Source organism: Notolabrus celidotus, chromosome 4 (assembly GCF_009762535.1).
Source record: "Notolabrus celidotus isolate fNotCel1 chromosome 4, fNotCel1.pri, whole genome shotgun sequence".
NCBI lineage: Eukaryota > Metazoa > Chordata > Actinopteri > Labriformes > Labridae > Notolabrus > Notolabrus celidotus.
The window spans coordinates 31,722,139-31,743,785 of NC_048275.1; the positions used below are offsets into that span (position 1 = coordinate 31,722,139).

Below are 21,647 nucleotides of genomic sequence, written 5' to 3' on the forward strand. Positions count from 1 at the left end.
GTTGAGTTTTTTATTTTTTTTTATTTTGGCGCAATAAGTTATTTGTAAAATATTATACCCTGCAAATGAAACTTTTTTTTCTGTGGCATCAACGAGTTCACAAACACAAAATGTATTTGGCTATTTCAGTGTTACAATATTGTACTGACCATTTGAAATGAAGTCTATTTTCTTTGTTCTCACTGTAGCTTTAACTTATTTTGTTAGATCTTACTTTGTGGCTTATTAAGGATAATTAAACCCACTCTGACTTATTTTGACATCTCAGTGAGATACGTTTCTCTCTAGATTGGGGGTATCCTACAACAAACTCGGGAAGGGGACCTATAACATTTTCCCTGCCGGAACACGTGATGAGAAAGTAAATGCAGAGTTTGTTTTTGTGCCTCTGCCGAGCTGTGGGGGAAGGAGGCAGCGGAATGAAGCTCACAGTGAGAAGATGAGAAATCCCGGAAGTAGTGCGACTTGACCTTAAAAATAAAAGCATGTAAAAACAATCGCAAATTAAATATCCACTTGAAGATGGATGTGACATCGTACTGGCACAAGACCAGGATAAAAAGATATAATATTACACTTATATCACGTACATAGTTGTATTATTTATTTATCAATTTAAATAATTAATCTATTTAATTATTTTCTTATAGATATTAACTCATAATCCCCCTCTTTGAAGAACACAATTTTTGTTTGTCTATAAAGAAACACATCACCTGTTGTTTTAGGATAATGTTAATAATGCTTTAATGTTTTATTTATTCATGTTTTTTGATGTATTTTACTGGTTAGAGTAGATTTATAATAAGGCTGTCCCAGGTCTACTTTCTGTCATATAACTTTAAAACAACAACAACAACACCTAGCTGGCTCAGTATACTTTAATGAGCCAAGAAGGCCTACCCTGGAGAAACTTTGGATTTCCCTTGGTTTATGTTGCTTTAGTGACCCCCTGAGGGCAAAGTGAAAGTTTCTGATCTTGTCCTGTACATGGGAATAGAAGTGTTTTCTCACACAAATATTCATCCTCCTTTATTAGAAATGTGAAATGTAGAGGTCATGATGAAGCTTTGGCATGGAATAACTGCAAAAACAAAAGACTGTTTGAGCTGTGAGGCCTCGATTGCACCATCTACCACCTATGCCATGGCATTTATAAATGAATTAGAATCAGAAATACCTTATTTATCACTGGGGGAAATTCAGTCCTTACAGTATGCTATTATATTTATGTAAGAAAGTCAAAATATTAATAGAAAGAAGGAATAAAATAAGATGTAAATATTGATAAAATAAAATAAGATAAGATAAAATAATTATAATAAAGTATACAGAAGAACAGAATAGTTCGAATTAGCTTAAGTACAAAAGCGCTAGGAATGAAAGTGATCTATAAAAGGATTTTTTTTGGTCAAATATTTTTATTGTATTTTTCCATTTATGAGGTGGGTACAGAAACAGGGAATTTTAGATGCACAACAATAAACAACTACCCAACTTAGACAACTCATTCAATCACACTCATTCACACCACAAGAGACAAAATGGACAAGACAATACAATCAATACAATCAATTGTCAAAAAGTATTAACAAGTGGAGAAGTAACAGCGCACAGTAGAAAAGAAAAGGGAAGAGGAGAGAGAGAGAAAATATACAAGGAATTTAAAGTGGTAAGGATATTGCACAGTGTATTGCACAGCTATTACACGACAGTACAGGTTATTCTTCAGTGATCAGAGGGTTATTCTGACAATCTTGATTGCTTTTGTGTCTCATATGGAGGCAACAGTAATGACCAGTTAAAACTCCTCACAGGAGCTTTAATTCACAATACAATGAAGAAACCACTTTGCTACAGGGACACATTTTTGTAAAGGGAAACATTTTCTAAGTTAATCAACATCTAATTTTTCACTTTTTTAGCTCTTAAATCTGTTCCTTTTATCCTTTTATTCTGTTGGTTTTATTTTGAAAATGTAAAAGGAAGTCCTGTTCCTTCGTGGTTCGTCTTACACAAAGAGAAAGCACAGCTAGAGACAGCAGCTTCTTCCAAGAGTTTAGGACCATGGAGGCAGCCGCCGGCTCTGCTCAGTGTCGGTTCACTGTCTTTCCTCTCTGATCCGTTTGAAAATACTTTTCGATTGTCACGACTGACGATACCGGACGACGGGTCTTCGATATGGACCCGATACGGTGCTGACTTTGTATGCAACTCTTCGCAGGAGCTGGGATTCTTTTGCCAAACTGGAATAACAATCACTGCACTTTCGGTAAGTGAGCTCTCCTTTGTGTTGACACTCTTGCCTGTAAACTCCAAACAAGCTCGGTGTGTTTTGAGAGGTAACAACGAAACTGTTTGATATTTGTTTAACATCGTAACTAAAGTTGTAATAGGTTATTTACTACGCAGTTTGTGAGGAATCCTGCAGGACGCGTCGTACGAGTTATCACCACCTGTTGCGCGACGTCACTGTTTAACCAGACGCGATTGAGGCGACCGCACCAATTACGCACAAGCATTTCCCAAGACTATCAGCTGGGACTTATTTTGTTACTTTGCATGCAGTTCGGGATGGGAAAAGTTCAAACTGCAACACAAAAGTTCATTTCTGTGAGACACCTTTGCACCACCGGTGTTTCGGTTTACAGGGTGACCCTGTTAACTGGTGACTTTCAGCGAATTCCTGTAGTTTCTCATTAAAGACTTACATTGGGAGTTTATTTTGACACTAACAATTAAAAAAAAAGCAAGACACACTTTATCCGTGTTTTAAAATATTTGGAAACCACGACTACCACCGACACATTTTTTCAGAGAGTCGCCAGTAAACATGGTCACTTTTTTTCACCGCAACTCAAGACCCATTCAGGGCATGCATGTGTGATTATGTGCTGTCAGAGCTGGGGCTTAAGTTTTTGTTTTCATTCATGCCTTGCTTCTACATGTCATATTGAAAGCAGAAGAAGAAGCCAAAGCTTACACCTCAGCCCTTCACCTCTATTCTCCCAAATTTGAAACTGTAAGAGGAGTGGTTTTTGCACTTTGTATGTAAAAGAGCTCCCTTTATGAAAGCCAGTTCATTATTAGTAATTGAAACTGTACTAAAGTTCTATCATTTTAAATAGAAGTGGAGGGTAAAGTAATAATCTCTAAATTGCCATGTAATGCTCGAGCTTGTATCTGGAAGTCTCTCAGCCTGCAGCATCTGTTGATGTAGTGTGATATTTCAGCTCAGCCTTCAAATCCACTTGTCTGCAGTGGGATTTGATGTCGGTGACTCAAAAGCTCGGCTTTCCTCTCCCCCTGAATGCTTCCAGCTCACAGGTCGGTGTGTCATCTATTGTTTGCTTGATAATTAGACTGCTGTTCAAAAGTTGCTTCCAGGCTTCCCGCACTGTAACCTTACCTGTGACCGCAAGTTTATCACGACATATCAGTTCCCTTCAGAGTTAACGGAAGGAGCATAAAAAGAACTCTTTCCTGGTACTGGCCAAAACCCTGGTTTTTCAATCTCCTCAGAAATCTGCTAATGTGCTTAGTGCTCAGGGTTGGGGACAAATCAGACTAGCACTGTTTTCTTCCTCAAACCTGAGTCACAGGTCAGGAATTCAAGAGTGCTTGGATTCTGCAGCCTGAATGCTGTTTCACCATCTCTTTTAAGAAGCTAAGCTCTTTCCTGAGGTTAAGGTAAGAAGTCAAGCCAGGCCATTATTAGATGGATGGATGGATAGTTAGTTGTAAAACGAGCAAGAAGAAGCAGTAACATACAGTGAAACATAAGAATGCAGTTAAAGGAACTGTGCCTGCCCTTGGGTTGTACACCCCCCCCCCTCCAGATTGGAGAGCTAAGTCTGTTTCACTTCCAGAAACTAAACCAGTTAACTTAGATCTGACATCATATTGAATCTGAAGAGTAAGCGATAATTTAGTTGACACGATTGGAGTGGCATGAAGCTCCAGCAATGAATCTGGGAGAAGTTGACAGAAGTTGTTTTTTGTCTGTTAGTGTCTTTGGGAAAACATATTAGAAATCTTTTCCTGTTGACAGCTTTACATGACTACCATATATGAGTGAGCTGATGGGGATGATAGGCTCCCTCAGCTTTATTGAAGTGTTCTGTAGAATTCCACGGGCATCATTAAAGGTAGTATTTTAATTTGCACAGCAAATCTGTCTCAATCAAATCACATCTTCATTTGCCTCTTCAGTAACAGCCTTGACAGTCACTTATTTCTCTCATCTACATGATTACCTGTGGCACTTCCCGTTATGTCCATTCAATTCTGCATTGCTCTATTTCCTCAGTCACCATTGTGTTTTCTCATTGTGACATCTTTCCAACCTATATGTAACGGTGCTTCAGGCTGGACAAGACCCCTCTGCTTTGTTGGCGTCTTGTCTCACCTTGTTGGGATTCTATTTCCCTTAACTACCCGCTAACCATACATTATCCCACATATTACCCAACTACTGACTTGAAATACAAACACGTTGGTAAAAATAATTAAGGCTTTTATTGATTTAAATTGATTTTTTTATGTAATTTGCCTCTAGTGTTACTCGTATTAGTGAAATATGTTACCAAATATTTACAGAATTTCCCTCCTCAGGATAAATAAAGTATTTCCGATTCAGATTCAGATTCTGAAAGTTAATAACTGTTGTCAAGGGGTTTTGTCCAATTAGAATCATGTAAGCTACAAAACCAGAAGATTAGTAAGAAAGCCGGGTAATAAAAGCTTACAGTGTGCATGGGGTCATGGGTTTTATGATTAATGTGTTGTCTTTTTTATCAAATGCAAAAAACTAAATAAAATCGGCATTATATATCGGCCAACCTGCTCCCTTATTATCGGCATTGGCCATTGAAGAACCGATGTCAGTCGACCACTACAGCAGAGCATGTGAAACAGTTAGCTGGAGAAAGTCAGATGGAATAAGCTGAAGACATCTTTTTGTTATTTTCGTTACTTTAGTTATACTTGTAGGGACATCCCCACTCGAGTGTGTGGTGCTGACTACTGCCATGATTTTACTTTGGGCAACAGTGTTGGCTTCAGCATGACAGAGACGACACACTGCTGTTGTGAGTGCTTGAATTTGAACCCTCTGATGTCCCTTCAGACCAACACAGCAACCTCTTACACAGCGCCTGTTCTGACCATCACCACGTCTTTACACATTGTACCCTGAAGTGCCATAATACTGTTGAACCAGCGTGTGATTCAACGTCACATTATCGTGTTGTAGAAGGCAGTTTGTAAACACGCAGCGGGAGTACAACACACACACACACACACACACACACACACACACACACACACACACACACACACACACACACACACACACACACACACACACACACAGATACACACACACACAAACTCAGACATGCACACAGTGTTGTTCCGCCCTGCTCACTCGGATCTCCACCGTCTTCCCCACGTTCCGTGCTAATTCCTCCTCAGGAAGATCAGAGAACAACTCTTCATAACTTCATTTTCACTTTTACAATTTTTTCATTACTTTTTCTCTTCTTTTATTCCCACTCGAACACCTTCACTGACCACAGTGCCTCTTAAAGTGCAGCAATATTTCACTGATAAACTGTGTTTTCTTTGGTGTGTAGAGGAAATGAATACTGAGAGGTCATTCCTTTTAATTCTGTGACTAAAACTGAAAGCTCATGGATCTCTGTTCATAGCAGATCTGATATAGTGCCACCCTACAAATGAACAACTCAGTACTCTGTTCTGTGCCACTACATGACTAAAGATGTTTATCATATCATTATAACACACTGTATCTAGAGCTATGCGATATTGAAAAAGATGTAACCACGATAACATTTTACATATCAGTCGATAATATCGATAATTATCATGATACATATCAAATCATTATTTCATCCTGCGACATGATTGGCTGTTCAATGCCTTCTTCTTCTTCTTCTGTTCAATGTTGGGTGGCAACTAGCATTTAAGGCACATTTGCACCCCCTCTCTTTCCAGTGGTTGGGGGGTGTAATTACAGGTTTAAATATATCATTTTTTTCCCAAACATTTGTTATTTATATTGAGAACAATTATATCACGATAATTATCAGTATCAAATTATCGTCCAGCCCTAACTGTATCATTACATTATACATTATGTATATCTGACATCAAGGCCTCTATATAAACTCAAAGATAAACGTAAATTAATTGCTCTTTAAAGCACCATTTCCCGTGTTAGGTTACAGGTCTGTATTTTAACGCCCTTGCTTATACACCACAAAGAACTGCAGTGTTATGTAGCACAGTATACGTTAACGCATAGACTGTGGAAATCATGCATGTACAGTAGTATGTTATTTCTGGGGAGCTCAGTCTGAACCTTAGACCACTTTTTTAACACAGAACCCTTTTTAGTTCACAGGATGTTGCTCAACACCACAGAAATGTGGCCAGTTACCCTGACCTCCAGAAGAGAAGGAACTAAATGAAAAGAGGGTTGAATACTGTTTACTTTTAACGCTAAGCTGGACTGATCGTGTCTGATGCAAAGTTCAACTGAAAGTGGTTCATGTTTAAAATTGAAGGTTGCTGGGCTCCTTCTTTCCTAGTTGAGTTGTTTTTATTTCTCCAGGCACAGTGAGCTATATGCTGTTTATCAGATGGGCTGCATGGTGGTGCATGATTTTCCCATGTATGTGTTGGGTCCCTTTGGGCATTCTGGCTTTCTCTCACTGTCCATGCTCATAAGGTACTCTGCCGCTCAACCAATGACAGCTGCTCATGTGAAAGTGCAAAAAACTGCAATTCCTCCAGTGTTTACTCAAGGCTGGCTGGAAAAGGAAAAGGAAGTCCCATTAACACCCACGTTAAAGTGTCCATATTTTGAGCCAAATGATACGTAACAGCCTGGTTCCAAATAAAGTTTCAGTCTGAACAGCTTGTTTTCTTATTCATAAACACTGTACAGAGGAGACTTCTTTTCATGACTCATTCATTTTGATGATACTAAAAGTTATGCATATATTTGCATAATAAGGGGCATGGTTTAATTGACGAACAGGCAGGAACGATGTAACTGTTTCCTAGAAGGCTTGAAGACCCCCCATCAGTCTCAACTCTGTCTGTTTCTAGGTTGACTAATGATCAACTTCCCATTCCAGCTTCCCTCCTGCCGGCATCATGGTCTAAATTAACATATATAGATATATACATATATACATTAGACATATTATTGATGGGTCAGGATTTTTTAATATCAAATATTCATTAGTTTATTAAAAATCAAAGAGTTAACGCAATTATTATATTATCTTAAAAATACAAATTTTCACTGCTTTTTGGCTGTAGCACGTGTTATAGCTGTATGCTAACTGTATGAACGCTTTAAAGAACAGAAAGAGCCTAAGCTTGTTAATAGCAATAGACTTCTTAGTAAGTAGCCCTATAAACTTGAGTGCATGTGGATTCAGAAGAACTTTTCTGTTTAGCAGTATTGTGACACATTAGCAACTCCATTCTAGCTGTTTGCTAACTGTATGAACGCTTTAAACATCAGCAGAAGAAAAACACTGACTGCGTTTAAAACGAAAGAAGAATGCTCACTGTGTTAAATAGCAATAAAAGAAGAACACGTTATCAACAGTTGCTGAAATACAAGTGTAGCACTGTGAGATTCAGAAGTGGAGGAAATTGTCTGTAAAATATAAACATACGCACCACACTGTAGCGTTACAGAAACACCAGCTTAAAGGTCAAACAGACGCTGCTGGGACCCGCTATCGGCAGCTCCTTGCCCCCTGGTTCCAGCCCTACTAATGCACCGTGAACAGGATAGCCATGTGGAGTGTTCACTTTTACTGTCTAGACCTGCAGAGGACACAGTGTTGTGTCAGTTGCTGTTGTCACTACTTCTCTTTTGAAACTTGCTGTCAGAAGGCTGGACTCAACAGAATCAGACGTAAATACCAGAATCATTAACTTTGTGATTAAATGATCAAGTTCAGTTGATGTGTCGTTTTATTTAATATTGTTCTGCTCTTGTCTGCGAGAGTTAACACGCACGTAGGTGGAGGGGGGTTGATATGTATAATCACCAAATAGATAGTGACTATGCAATGGTATTTTGGCCCCATCCCGGAACTGTTCTGGTTGCCCTATATGCAGCAGGATCTGCCTGTGCAACAGCCATTAATGTCCTTCATTCGTGTGATGCTCCACACCTTGTCCCGAAAGTTGTGGTATGGGGTAAAATGCAGAGGTCAAGTTTGTTCCAATAGGAACCCTGGACTGAGGGTCGATACCGTGCAGTCAGGTCTTTACTCAAATAGCTGTCAGCGCTCACACAAAAAACAAACCAAATCAAATTATGAAACCAAATTTGTTAAAGCAGAATTCCTTCTCCAGATCTTTGTTTTTTAAAGTTATATTTTTGAACACAAGTCACGCAATGACAATAAAGGCATTCTATTCTATTCTATTCTATTCTATTCTATTCTATTCTATTCTATTCCAATTTATTCTATTAAATGTTCCATAAACAGAGGCTTTAGTCCCCACAAAAGTGGTCTGGTTGTCTTTTCCCGCCCTCTACCCCCCACATTTCCTGTATCTCTTCAGCTGTCCTATCATAAAGGCAAAAAAGCCCCAAAACATAACTAAAAAACAAAACTGCTGAGCCAACAGCGCCCCCAGATCTTTGTTTGAAGACCCACCAAATGTAGTTCAGTAGATATTAATGAAATAAACTACACAACAGAGAGTTTATGTAGAAGTTATAACTCTCTCTCCTTTAAACTTTCAGCATTTGCAGCTTCATTGCTGCTATTTGGACTTGGCAGTGGTCCAACCACAACAAGATCATTGACAGGCTATAAAGTGTTGTCTGTAAACTCCACAGACATACAGGCCTGTCTTCTTTGTGATTTGCATGAAGTTGAGCCAGATTTAATGTTGTAGGTATGGTGGGTAGTAACCAACTTTATTACCACACGTGTAAAGAGGGTGATTTTAAAAGCTTCCTCTTTTGATAAATTAACTGGAATAGGTTGTTTTGACTCATGACTTGTTCTTTTTCAGGATTCTCAGTTGGAACAAACTAGTTTTGACGTCACTCTTAATTTAGACTGATTTTCTTGGAGGTAGGGTGTCCACCATGAGTAGTGTAGCATCTTTATCTCTGTGCTGCAGACTTTGGCTTAGAGTCCTGAGTGTGAGTCGGGATGTAATGTGCTGGGCAAATGCTTTGATGATAGCTGTGGCTACAGAGAACTCCCTCTGCTGTCAATCAAGATATGAGAGTGTGTGCAATTCCACTGCAGTGTGGTTGTTTTCTCCATGTAATAAAACTGCCTTGGAAATCACAGACACACCCAGCTAGCGTGAGGGGAAATGTGTTACACTACACACTTCACACACTTTTTTAAAGGATCTAAACATAAGGAGACAAAATAGTTGCCATCATACTCCCCATTCTCCCAGTCCAACCACAACCCACAGGAAATCCCATCAGACGGCAGAGAGGCGTTCAGGAATGGTGGATGTTGACTGGGTCAGGAGGTTCATTTTTAGAGCTGCTGCTTCTAGCTTGGTGCCCTACTTCAGGATCAAGCTTGGACTCATGACTTAAGTTAGCAGTCCAGTCTGTATCCCCCTGATGTATATACAGCATTGTATTAGGAAAGGCTGTATACAACAATGTCCGATGTATTTGCTCCATATTTGTGTGAGGCTGTTTGGAACAGGTTTAAACAACATTAGTATATTTTTGGTGCAGGGGTTTGTAATCTGAAATTTAGGAATGTACCCCTTTTTCACTTCTTTTTCAACCTAACATCCACCAAACTTTTAGGTAGAAAAGGGCTTCATAAAGAGGTAGAACTCAGCACTGCTCCCTCAGTGTCTGATTTACTTTGTGAACAGCTTTGTATGTGAAAAACTTTACATGATGTGTGCCAAATGCAGCTGTATCTGCCACATGAAAATCACAAAGCCAGGGAAGAGTTAGAAAAGAGAATCATTGATTATTCCTGACAGTGACAGTATTTTGTAGAATCTTTTTTAAGTTGCTTTTTTTGCTGCATTTATGACATTTTTGCAAATTCATATGACCCATTTTCTTGTTTTCCCACACATAGGGAATACCTGGGTAGCCTGTTCAAGTATACTGCCAACCAGTTAATGTCTTATGTTAAATACAAGTAACTTCCGGCCGCAAGAATTGAAGCCAATGCATAAGTGTTAAAATCTGCAGTTCCTCAAGTGTCCACTTGAAGCAGGCTCCGGAAGTACCAGAAACCACATACACACATATTGAAAAAAGCCTTTACAGCAGAAATAAACATGTTTACAGCCTGGTACAAAAAATGAAGTCTGAATAGCTCATTTCTCTTTTGGCACACACTATACGGGGTTCGGATTTTTTTTATAACAGCAAATTCAAAGATATTAAGAAAGGGGGCGGGAACAATGTAGCTGTTGGTGAGGAGGCTCATAGCCCGCCTCTTTCCCTCACACTAGCTCAACAGATGTTAGGTTGAGTTCAGCATTTCCAATATAGCTCCCGCTGACGATAGACTTCAAGACTGCTTCAGAAACAGATGGGTGACGTCATGGATGCTACGTCCATTTATTATTCAGTCTATGGTTATTAAATATTAACCTTCTTATTCCGCTGTTTTCAAAGTTATGTGCAGCGAGTCACTGATTATGTCTCCTTCTTTGTTTTGGATTGTTGTAAAGTGCTGTCATTAACAAGACTTGCCCACTCAGTGATCACTTGTTGTGATACTAACACCAAGTGAAACATTTCAAAGTGCCACTTATGTTATTTGGGTGTCTTTAAAAAAACATGCTGCTGATGAATCTCGCCAAGATCAGACTCAGACAGACTGAGAGAAACGCCACAGGTACAGGCCTTTCCCGTGGGAAACACTGATGAGTCCATTTAAAGGCTTTTTGTCTGCCATTCAATATATAGAAAGTGACTTCATACAAACTTGCACAACTTACAAGTAAAGCAGCAGCAGTTGACCATTGCATTAAAGATACATGTACCAATATGTTTAAGTGATATTGAACTTTTATTTGCATCTTTTTTTGCAAACTTTGGAATAATAAAAAATGACTGATAGCTTTTGAATCTGAATAAATGATCTTTTTACTATTCCATTCATAAATTGTAGAATAAAAGCTGTCAGTAACACATTTTAAAAGCAGTACAATGTTTGCCAAGCAAGTTTACTTCCCCAGCTATCTTGTAGGTCGAGCTGTAAATCCTGCAGTACAAAAGAAAAGACTGAAGTTTGAACTGCATGAATTCAGATAAAACATTTTTTTACACTGGTTGATGGTTCATGAAGAAGTCACGTAAAAAACTTGGACTAGGACAGCTTTAAAAAAAAGTAATTTTGCTCAGAGTAGAGCTGATGACATATTATGTTAAAGTCACTGCAGCAGGTGTTTTGTTTGTTTGTTTTAGGGTCAGATTTTGACACTTCCAACCGAGCTGCCTCGCTTTTGTCTGTCGAGTAACCCCTGTGAGTAACCCCTTTCCCCGAGGTCAAGGTCTGGAAGTGGTTTGTGTTCTGCACATGTGGAAAGGTAATGAAGCAGCAGGTTTATGATGGAGAAAACAGATCACACACTAAAGGCCAAATGACTCTACACACCGACCACTGAGCATGCTGGTAGTTTCACTGGTGCGACTGTGTGCATACAAACCACAGGTTTTAGATTTGGGCTGATACAAAGTCATGCTTCAGACACAGAGATCTTGGAGGGAGATCAAGCACTCAGTGGACAGCAGCTAAAAGGAGGCTGTGATGGCAGGCTTTCACCCAGCTGTACAGTAGAGCTTATCAGAATGGGAATAGAATAAGTTTGTCCGTCCGTAGTCAAACAACTTCTATAATCTAGATTGAGCAGGCGTTTCACACAGCTCCACATACAACAGCTGTCAAACTGCTGCATTATTGCATTCCCTGTAACACATGACCCTTCTGCTGAAAGCACACAAGTGGACCACAAAGGGATACGAGCAGCTGAATAAACAGCAGTTAGGAGATTCAGTAACTTTTACCCACACCCCAGGTTAGAGGAAACTGAGGGAATCAAACTGGAACACTTTAAGGGAATAAAAGTTGAGCAGCTGTCGGCTGGAAGAAAAAAACCCTCACACTCCAGAAATGTCCCAATTTTTCTGCAACAACAGTAGACTGATATCAGGTTGACTTCAGCAGATAAGCTGAAGGTTTCGTATAAAACTAGAAAAAGGAAAAAGAGTTTTAACTAGTATGACGTAGCCTGATATAAGCTTTCCCGTTCATATAGATTAAGACTCCAGAGAAAGTAGAAACCCAAACTGACTCACCGAGTTGGTGTTTCTTCAGAGTGAAACTTTAAATAGGATTTAGTAGCTCTGGAACAAATGTAAGCATTCAGCTCCTCTTCTGAGGGCTGACAGCTAAACCAGCTCATTGGTCGAGACTTCTCTGATGTTTTTTGCACTACAGTAGTGTTATCTCTGAAAGTTAATGGGACTTGATCTATGATGCTTTAATAACCCCTTCAGGGTGGACAAGACCCCTCCGCTTCGTGTCTCACCCTGTCAGGATTCTATTTCCCATAACTACCTGCTAATCTTACATTATCCAACTTAATAGCCGGCTACTAACTTACAATACAAACACATTGGCAAAATATAAATAATTAAAAGGTAATTTTATTGATTTAAAATGATTTATGTAAACAGTTTAAAAAAAATAGTCACAGTGATTCCACGTCAGTTATCGTTCCATGGTGATGGATTCTTATCTGCCGGTTGCGTCGATTTAACATGAAACTGTGCTCATCCAGCTCTCCTTCTCTGAGCTCTGAGGTTCACACACCTTTTAAAATAAACGAGGCAATTTCACAACTTTGAATCCTGCAGTTATCATCTCATCATAATGATTGTCTTAGTTGATATATCTGGTTATGTGATGATTAAGCTCTGCAGTTTGTATTGTTAGCCCTTCGTTATAGACGCACACCACATATGACTTAAAGCACTGAGTAGCAGCGTCAGCTTCAGCCTGAATGCTTCAAACACTCACAAAAAAGACATCTCTAAAGAACTGAGGGGTGTAGACAAAGCAGGATTAGGGAGAAAATAGGGCCTTTTGAGTCTTTAGTCTGAGTGTTTAGTGACAGGAAGCTAGATCTCCTTTAATCTGACTGGATCACCACGCTAACTTATCTAGCAAAGCTTACATAGCCGGGACCAGGATATGTTCAGAGTTTGAGGCTTAATAGGCTGAAAAGTGCTGTCCTTTAATTATCACATGATGATGTTCTCTGTGGGCAGTTTGGATCCAAAGATAACATGTAGAAATGTTAAAACCATAATGTCACCAAGCTTCAGTTGCTGTTTTAGCTTTAGCTACAGGATGTAAAATGCCAATGTGAGGTCTGCTCATACAATTGCTTAGGTTCGTCATGTTGCTGCAATATTTTAATACGGCCCAATACAGCTCGACTTCAATCGACTTCCTCTGTCTCAGTTCACATTAAATCCAAAATGTGTCCAAACATCAGCTTTTATTGTTGTAGGCGCTGACATTACAGCACCCATGAGGAGCGGGGCTTTCTTACAGTGAAAGTTAGGGATTCCAGGATTGTCTGAACATTCTTTTTTCCTCAGCCCTGGCAGGATGGTTAATACCCAGTATGATTGATGGGGGTGTGTCCTGTTGGGAAAGTGACATCAGTGCAAAGTGTTCAAGGACATGAGCTATGACACACAACACTGTTTTGGCAACAGAAGTGAAACATCATGTTGTGCAATATTTTGGTTAGTTCGGACTTTCCGCCTGGATAAATAAGACGTCTCTCCTCAGGGATACCAACCACAATAGTTTCAGAATCCTTACTTCCTCCCATGGTTTGGTTTGATATGAATTGGTGTAAAAAAAAAGAAAGAACTGAATATAGTCGGTGCTTCAAGCTGTTTGGGAAACTCTTCATGTATTTCTGGACTGGCACAGCGTGCATGGTGTACACAACATTACCGAGTGTGAGCTGTGTTATGAAGTAGCCTCTAACCCTCTTGCTTCAAATAAGCAGGATAAAAATGGATGAATTGAAATCCTGGGTTGGATTTAGTTCAATTACAGCTTATTTCTATAAATTCTGAAACAACCCCATTATGAGACTGTAATCACTTTGAGTCTCAGATTTTCAGAAGAAACGAGTTTAGAACATGGCAGGGTAACATTCAGAGTGCGGGACTTATTTTATTGCTCAGATTTATTCCTCTTTTCCTCCTCATCATTTTATGACTTAACTATTTATTTTCTCATTATTATTTTGATGCTTTAACTTGTTTTAAATAACATATTTTACCATTTTTTTAATATGTAGCATGTTTTGCCAATATTTTCTTTCTTTTTTTTTTTTTTTTTTTTTTTCAATTGCAGTTAAAGCTGGGGTTGGTAGTCAGATTTAGATACACTTTTTGTCATACTGGTTAAAATGCCCCGATGTCAATCAATACATAATGTGTTCCTGAAAAACAGCGGAAAAAAAGCTGCTTTCTACAGCCGGAGTAAATCTGGGAAAACACCAACCAATCACTGTTTTTGGGTCCCAAAATTTTAAACCAATCAAATCCCGTCCTGCTGTTCTGCCCACCTCCTGCGCGTACATTTCCCTGGTATGCACTCCCCGTATCCTGCCTCTGCTTCCCCTGACTCTACTGACTGCCCCTCTCGCTCGACCTGGGACCTGTCCCCTATGACCCGATGAGGTGCTTTGCTCAGGACTGTAGTCCGGATCAGAGTTTAAAAAGCTCTCACCATGGGGTCTCTGACAAGCAAAAGAATTAATGACATTTAGTAAATCCTACAGAAATGTATATGTACGGTAGCGTCCGTCCGGACGCTGTAGGGATTCGTGAACATGTTGAGCTTTAATAACCGGTCACTGACGGCCATGAACACGCCAACCAACAAAGCAACAATCAATGTTTGAATGAATGAAAACTTCTCCTCTTGTCTCTCCTCTTTCCCGCTCGCACACTCTACACCTCTCCTGATGCCTTCACTGACCGTCAACACTGTAGGAATTAAGAACATCTACACTGAACATGTTTAACAAACAGTAGAGCTGTTACAGTATTATATGTGTTATAACTTTTCTCCTGATATCGTGTCACCAGTACAACTGGATAATGCTAGCATGACAGCTGTGAGTTCTAACAATAGCCATGTTTGTTTGTGTTTTCAACTTTAACTATGATAATGTTTTGGTGAAGACCAGTTTTGGTCGTAAATCAGTGGCGGTCGTGCATGCGAGCGGGGGCGTCGTTTTAGAGGAGCTCCGAGGGGAGGGGGGGAGGGGTTAGACGGAGTCCTGAGGAAATGCTACACTCAAATCATGCTAGGTTTCCGAGACTACCAACCCTAGCTTGAAGCCCTTTGAATTGCATTCGATTTATGGAAAGGTGCTGTTTAAATAAAGCTTGATGGATTGATTGATTTTCAGAATAGTACTTCAGCATTGTAAAAGAGAAGCCTAATGGCATTCAAATAGTACATCTAAACCGCATAACAGTATCTCATGGGGTATTTTTGTATGTAGGAGAAAGGAGCAGAGAAGTGTGTCACAGCTGCAGATCTCACTGATTTATTTATTTATTTATTTATTTATGTAAATGTGACGATGACAGAGCGTCACAACACTCCCTGCATGGCCACATAAAACACATTCTGTGTGAAGTGTGCCTTTAAAAACTGTACAACTTGTCACTGTAGGCCACATAATATGAAATGTTCAGTCTGTGACTCAGGGACTGTTTAGTTTATCACTGGACTGGACAACTGGCAGCCCAGTGTTTGTTTTTCCTCAACTGAAAACCGTAGGGGCCTTCCTGTTTACCCGGCCCGGGCTGTGAATCACTCACAAGCTCGCTGTCACACTTTGAACAGTCACAAGTTGTGCTCCGACCAAAACAACCCCAAAAAGCCTACAGCACTTCTTTGTTTTGACAAGGGGGGTCGGCTCAGTGCAGCCCCTCTAGAGATGTGAAGAGGAGGACAGGGGAAGGAGGGAGGGGGGCAGTACGAGAGATACAAAGTAGAGAGGTCGTAATTTTTCTGTCTGGTTTTCTTTCCAGGAAATAAGCCTGTTTCTCAATTCTGCATGCACACACATGCTGAAAACAAAGAAGTGTACTCCAGTAATTTCTTCCTTAGCCCCAAAGCTGGAGGCCTACTAGCTATGCTCTCTTTGTTTACAAGTTAGTGTCTCTCCTGATACTTTAATAGACTGTTTTTTTTTAATCAGGAGACCCTCAACATTGACTGTCCTGCACCACACCGTGTGGGAATCCGACATTTGATCCCAATTCATAAAATATTTTCATCCATTAGTTTCTGAATGTGTTGGCTCAAATTGAACTGGTTCAGATGTCCAGTGTGTATTGATAGAAGAGTTTCACATGCACATTATATCAGACAAGCAAACTGAGCCCTGAAATATACCAGCCAAAGTATATTTTTCTCCTGGTGTGTCAATCTGCCTTTCTGGGAGGGGTCCCAGAGTAGCTAGGGAGTAGCGGCTGACGCATCATGAGTTCTCCATACTTATTCATCTGCGACTCCCTGTTGCTCTGCTCTGCAATACTACGCCAAACCACTACTCAGCGTTGCATTTTCTATACAAGTCATATCGCCAGTTTCTGGTCTCACTACATTCCCTGCTTGTTTGTGCACAGGAAATTCTGGTGACTCTGAGTGTATTATCCAAGGGTATCATGTTGAAGTTGGAGCTGATAAATATTGACCCGCTGATGATTATACAGCAATTATTGCAAAAAAAAAAGACGAGAAAGGAGACATTGGAGGAAATGTAATGTACAGCGATTATGGAAATAATATGCTACTTATGGACCTAACATCCCTGAGGTCCCTCATTGGTCACTCAACCGGGGACAATATATTGTCTTGGTTTTGGATAAACTCACTGGAGAACTGTGAAAGGAAAACGGGGATATACCCTACCCAAGTATCTGACAGTTGCAGACTACCTGTGCAGGTGCAGCCTCAGCCAAGTGACACATCAGCAAAACAAACATGGCGGTGGCAACAAGAGTGTCGTATTTCTGGTGCAACGAAGAAACTGAGTTTTGTCTTTTGTTGAAGATAGATTTAAATGTAACTGGAAGTTTACATGAGATAAATAATTGAAATGCTGACCTGTTGAAGTCTGCGATGAACAGGCAACAGGATGCTGGTTTCACAACACATATGGTGAAGCAGGTCAGGTCATGTTGGGATGTTCCGAAGAAACCTTACAACGACATGCCATGTCTGCAATGTGATGTTGGCAGTGGCCTGATTTGTCTTTGATTTCAAAACTGTCACAGCTTGTGTTTTAAAAAATAAACAGTAGTAATGAGAAACCAGGACACAAGTATTTATCATGTATACAGGGATAGGAATAACCAGGTGTGCAAGAAAGGTCATGACCCAAATATGATCATAAACGGGACAAGGCTCATTACCAGGACACCTATATTTACTGCCATTTTTCATCATCTGTGACAAGTAAAGGCAGTCACAAAACATTACAGTATACATCCTTTTCATATTCAGCGTTAGAACCCCGGCGTCTCCTGCTGTCAACAGAAATTCAATCTTGGTTAAAGGCAGTGGTGCAGGGTTAATCAAAACATACTGTCACCATGTTATAGCTCAAAGATGGCTCAACTGATAGTTATGATTGGAGTAGCTAACAGACTGGAGTGACGTGGACCTGCCCCACATTGCATTGTTTCAAACACTTGTTATCAACCACTGTCATGATGAGTTGCTGGGTTTTAACAGTTCACCAAGGAGTTGGTCCTGCACTGCTCTGTGAACACTGATGCAACTAATATCTAAAGCTTAACATCCTAAAGTTGCCTTTAGGGCTCAGCTTCTGTTGAAGACATCACTTGACCAGTATCACAGTGGTAGAGTGGGTTGTCTCTCAATTAGAAGGTTGGTGGTTTGATACCCGCTCCTGCAGTCACAAACCAGACTGTTCTTGGGAAAGACACTGAACCCCAAATTGCCCAGTGGCACAACCAGCAGTGTGTGAATGTGTGTGAAGGCACTTCAGTATCCTCTGCCATTAGTGTATGAATGGGTGGATGTGACATGCAGTGGAAACACCTTGAGTGGTCAGCTATTGATATTAGAAAGGAAGGTGGCAAGTTGATTTAAATTGTTATTATTGGTTGAACATAAAGGGACAGAAATCTGGGTGTCGTCAGCGTAACAGTGGTATCTTATGTTATGGTTACTGATGATTTGACCCAGGGGAAACATGTTAACAGAACAGTAATGGACCTTGAATCGACCCTTAAAGAACACCTTGTTGAAGATAGCAAGAGATGATGTGGAACTGCTGATAACAACTGAAAAGGATCTGTTAGACAGGTAGGACTGTATTAAACTTAGTGCAGAAGACTAGGAAAGCACAGTGTACAGTTTACTACTACAGCTGTGGTGAGCACTTTTTTTTTCCAGTTCTTTTTTAGTTCTGTGGTAAGTCTTCATGTTTTGCGTCTTGTAAAAGCCAGATAATATTTGTATTTTATCATAAAAACCAAGTATTTATAAGTCATAGTTAAAATATTGTGTAAAAATTCAGTAGCCAAGACCAGTTCCTAATGCTCAGGCGATGTTGGACATGTGTTCTCTTGGATCTGCCAGGAGAGCTGATTCACATATCCTGCTGGAGCATGAGCACCTGGGCCCTACACATAAAAAACTGGTTCCTGCAAACTCTCTCTCTCTCTCTCTCTCTCTCTCTCTCTCTCTCTCTCTCTCTCTCTCTCTCTCTCTCTCTCTCTCTCTCTCTCTCTCCTGTCTTTTGTTAGGGCCCATGAGCCGAGCTATGACAAAATGCATACTGGCACACTGGGAGCAACAGAGTCCTGATGTGTAACTGTGTGACGACACACACTAACCCACACAATTCTTTTCCCATCCTGCCAGCCCTCTTATTAACTCGTACCTGGTTTATGCTCTGTTGCTACCTCTGTTGTCAGAATAGCGACACCAAGCGGCAACATCCAGTATTAAAATATGAAGCCCATGCGGAAATGATAAAAACTGCAGTTTATGGAGCATCCACTTGAGGCTGGCTGCAGAATCACCGGAAACCACATACACACCCATTCAAGAAAGACGATCTTTGCTGCAATAATAAACATGTTTACAGCCTGGTTCAAAAAAAGAAGTTTTGGTCTGAATAGCTAATTTCTCTATCAGCACTACTTGTATGGGGTTTGAATATTTTTTATAACACAGCAGTTCAGAAGATATTTTGATCACGAGTTTTGCCCATTTAAGGATATGGCTGACTTGTCTGACAGGTGGTCACCCTGTAGCTTTTACCAAATAGGCTAAAGGCCCGCCTCTTTACCTCACACCCGCTAGACAGACGTTTGGTCGATATCAGCATTTCCAATATGGCAACCGCAGACGATTGGCTTCAAAACAGCCCTTCAGAAACACATGGGTGACGTCATGGATACTACTTCCATGAATGATACAGTCTATGAGCAGCACCTGCACCGCGGCATTATGCAGATGGAGTTGTCTTTTGGCTCCATTCGCATCCTTCAGAAAACACTCTGCAGCTCACAGTGTAAAGCACATGTACGATGTATTTGGATCTAACTCAAAGTCAGAACCAGCCAGCATGTGTGTAGAACATGCTCAGAGCACATATCTGGCTGTGGGATCAAAAGCATTCCAGCAGTAAACCAACAGCAAATGTTTTGTACAGCAGATTTCCTCTGAGTGTCTCAATGTCAAACACTGCAGTCTGTCTAACAATAACACAGAGATTTATGCGTTCACAACAATCTCTGTGTTGTTGTTGATGTGTCTGCGGATAGGAATTTGTCATCCACAAATGGATGCTGATGTTTTTGCCCATGTCTTTCTTAAATGGGAGGTCTGGGATGTGTTTGCATGCCTTGACACAGCTGGCTTATATCAGCTGCTGAAACAAAATACACAGCAACATCTAGGTCAAGCGTGCCTGTGGATATGTGGACATGTGTTACTCCTCTGGTTCGTGCGAGAACCACAATGAGTAGGCTTTGGTAGTAGTCATTGTTTTGAGTGAATCGGCTGTCAGAGCTCTATCAAAGACCAAGAGAAAAAAAGGTTCTTGTTGCTGCAAGGAAGCTTGGTCTTTTCAGGGTGTTAACAAAAAGAGTTTAAATTCAGAGGAGGGGATTCGAGGTTTCGTGTGTGGTTACACAAAAACACAGAATGCTTCTCATTAAACCAAACGGTTCTGTTGGTTACATTAAACCAACATACTGGAGTTGATTTGACAACTTATTGTATATCAAGTGATTTACAACCCCAATTCAAAAAAAAATTCGAGACACCTTGTAAAAGTGAATAAAAACAGAATTTGTTGGTTTGCAAATCATTTAAACTTTATATATAATTTAAAATTGTGCAAAGGTAACATGCTAAACATGTTTAAAAAATTGGGACAGGAGCGTGTTTACCACATTTTTACCTGGTATAATAAAGGTCTTATAATTCGGTTATATCACCCTTCTTTTAAACGCACTAAAAATTTGGCCACCAAGGAGACCACTTTCTGAAATTTGACATGTTGACCTTTTCTTGCCTGATATCAGGTTTCAGCTGATCAACAGTTCAGGATCTCCTTTGTTGTATTTCTTTTGTTTCATGACCCACCTAATGTTTTCAGCAGGTGACAAGTCAGGACTGCAAACAGGCCAGTTTTAGTGTAGGACTCTTCTACTACGGAGCCACACTGTTGTAATAAGGAATGTTCCACGTTGACTCAATAAATCTTAAATGAGCTCAGACCCAGAGAAGTCACTGACGTTTATAGTCATGTTAATATGTGGTGTCCTGTTTGCATGGTACAGTTGTAACCTGCATAAATGCAACAACAAACTGTGCTCAGAGATAATGTTTTTGGGATTTTATTCTTAAGCCCATGCAGTGATGTCCACTACAGAGTCATGTCTGTTTTCAATGCAGTGCTGCCTGAGGACTCATTGGACATCCAGTACTGGTTTTTGACCTTTTCCCTTTTGTACAGATACTTGTCCAGATCATCTGAATCTTTTAATGATATCCTGAAACGTAGATGATGAAATCACTAAATTATTTGCAACTTTACTCTGAGGAACATTATTCTGAAATTGTTGAACTATTTGCTCAACCAGTCCTTCACAGAGTGGTGAATCTTTTCCTATCTTCTGAGAGACTCAGCCTCTCTTGAAAGCCTTTTATACCCAGTTATGCAACTAACCTGTTACAAATCAAAATCATTAGTTGTGAAATATTCCCTCAGGTGTTTTTTTTTTAGCATTACACAACTGTGTTTTGTTCTCCCTGTCCCAACTGTTTGGAAATGTGTTGCTGGCATTACATTTATAATAAGCACATTTTGTATATTAACTTTTATAGTTTTAACATTTAATATGTTGTCTTTGCACTATATTTTAACATAGTTTAAATGATTTGCAAGGGCCAATGTTCAAGGTTACTTTATTTGTACCTGTAGGCAGATTTTGTTTGCAGTGAATCAAACAAACAAAGTGACAAAGTTAC

At 40.0% G+C, this 21,647-nt stretch overlaps 1 protein-coding gene across 2 annotated transcripts in view; it reads left to right on the forward strand.

The window, feature by feature from the left end:
* Nucleotides 1-2,013: 2,013 nt before the first annotated feature.
* The window catches only part of rin2 (Ras and Rab interactor 2), a 62,168-nt gene continuing 42,534 nt past the window's right edge, over nucleotides 2,014-21,647 (forward strand). Inside the window, exon 1 of one of the 2 annotated variants that reach the window (XM_034682516.1) lies at nucleotides 2,014-2,272. In XM_034682516.1, the coding sequence (XP_034538407.1) occupies nucleotides 2,209-2,272 (64 nt within the window). In that variant the 5' untranslated portion in view covers nucleotides 2,014-2,208. Of the gene's footprint in view, nucleotides 2,273-3,239; nucleotides 3,328-21,647 lie in introns of those variants that run through there. The other variant, XM_034682517.1, reaches the window with a different exon arrangement.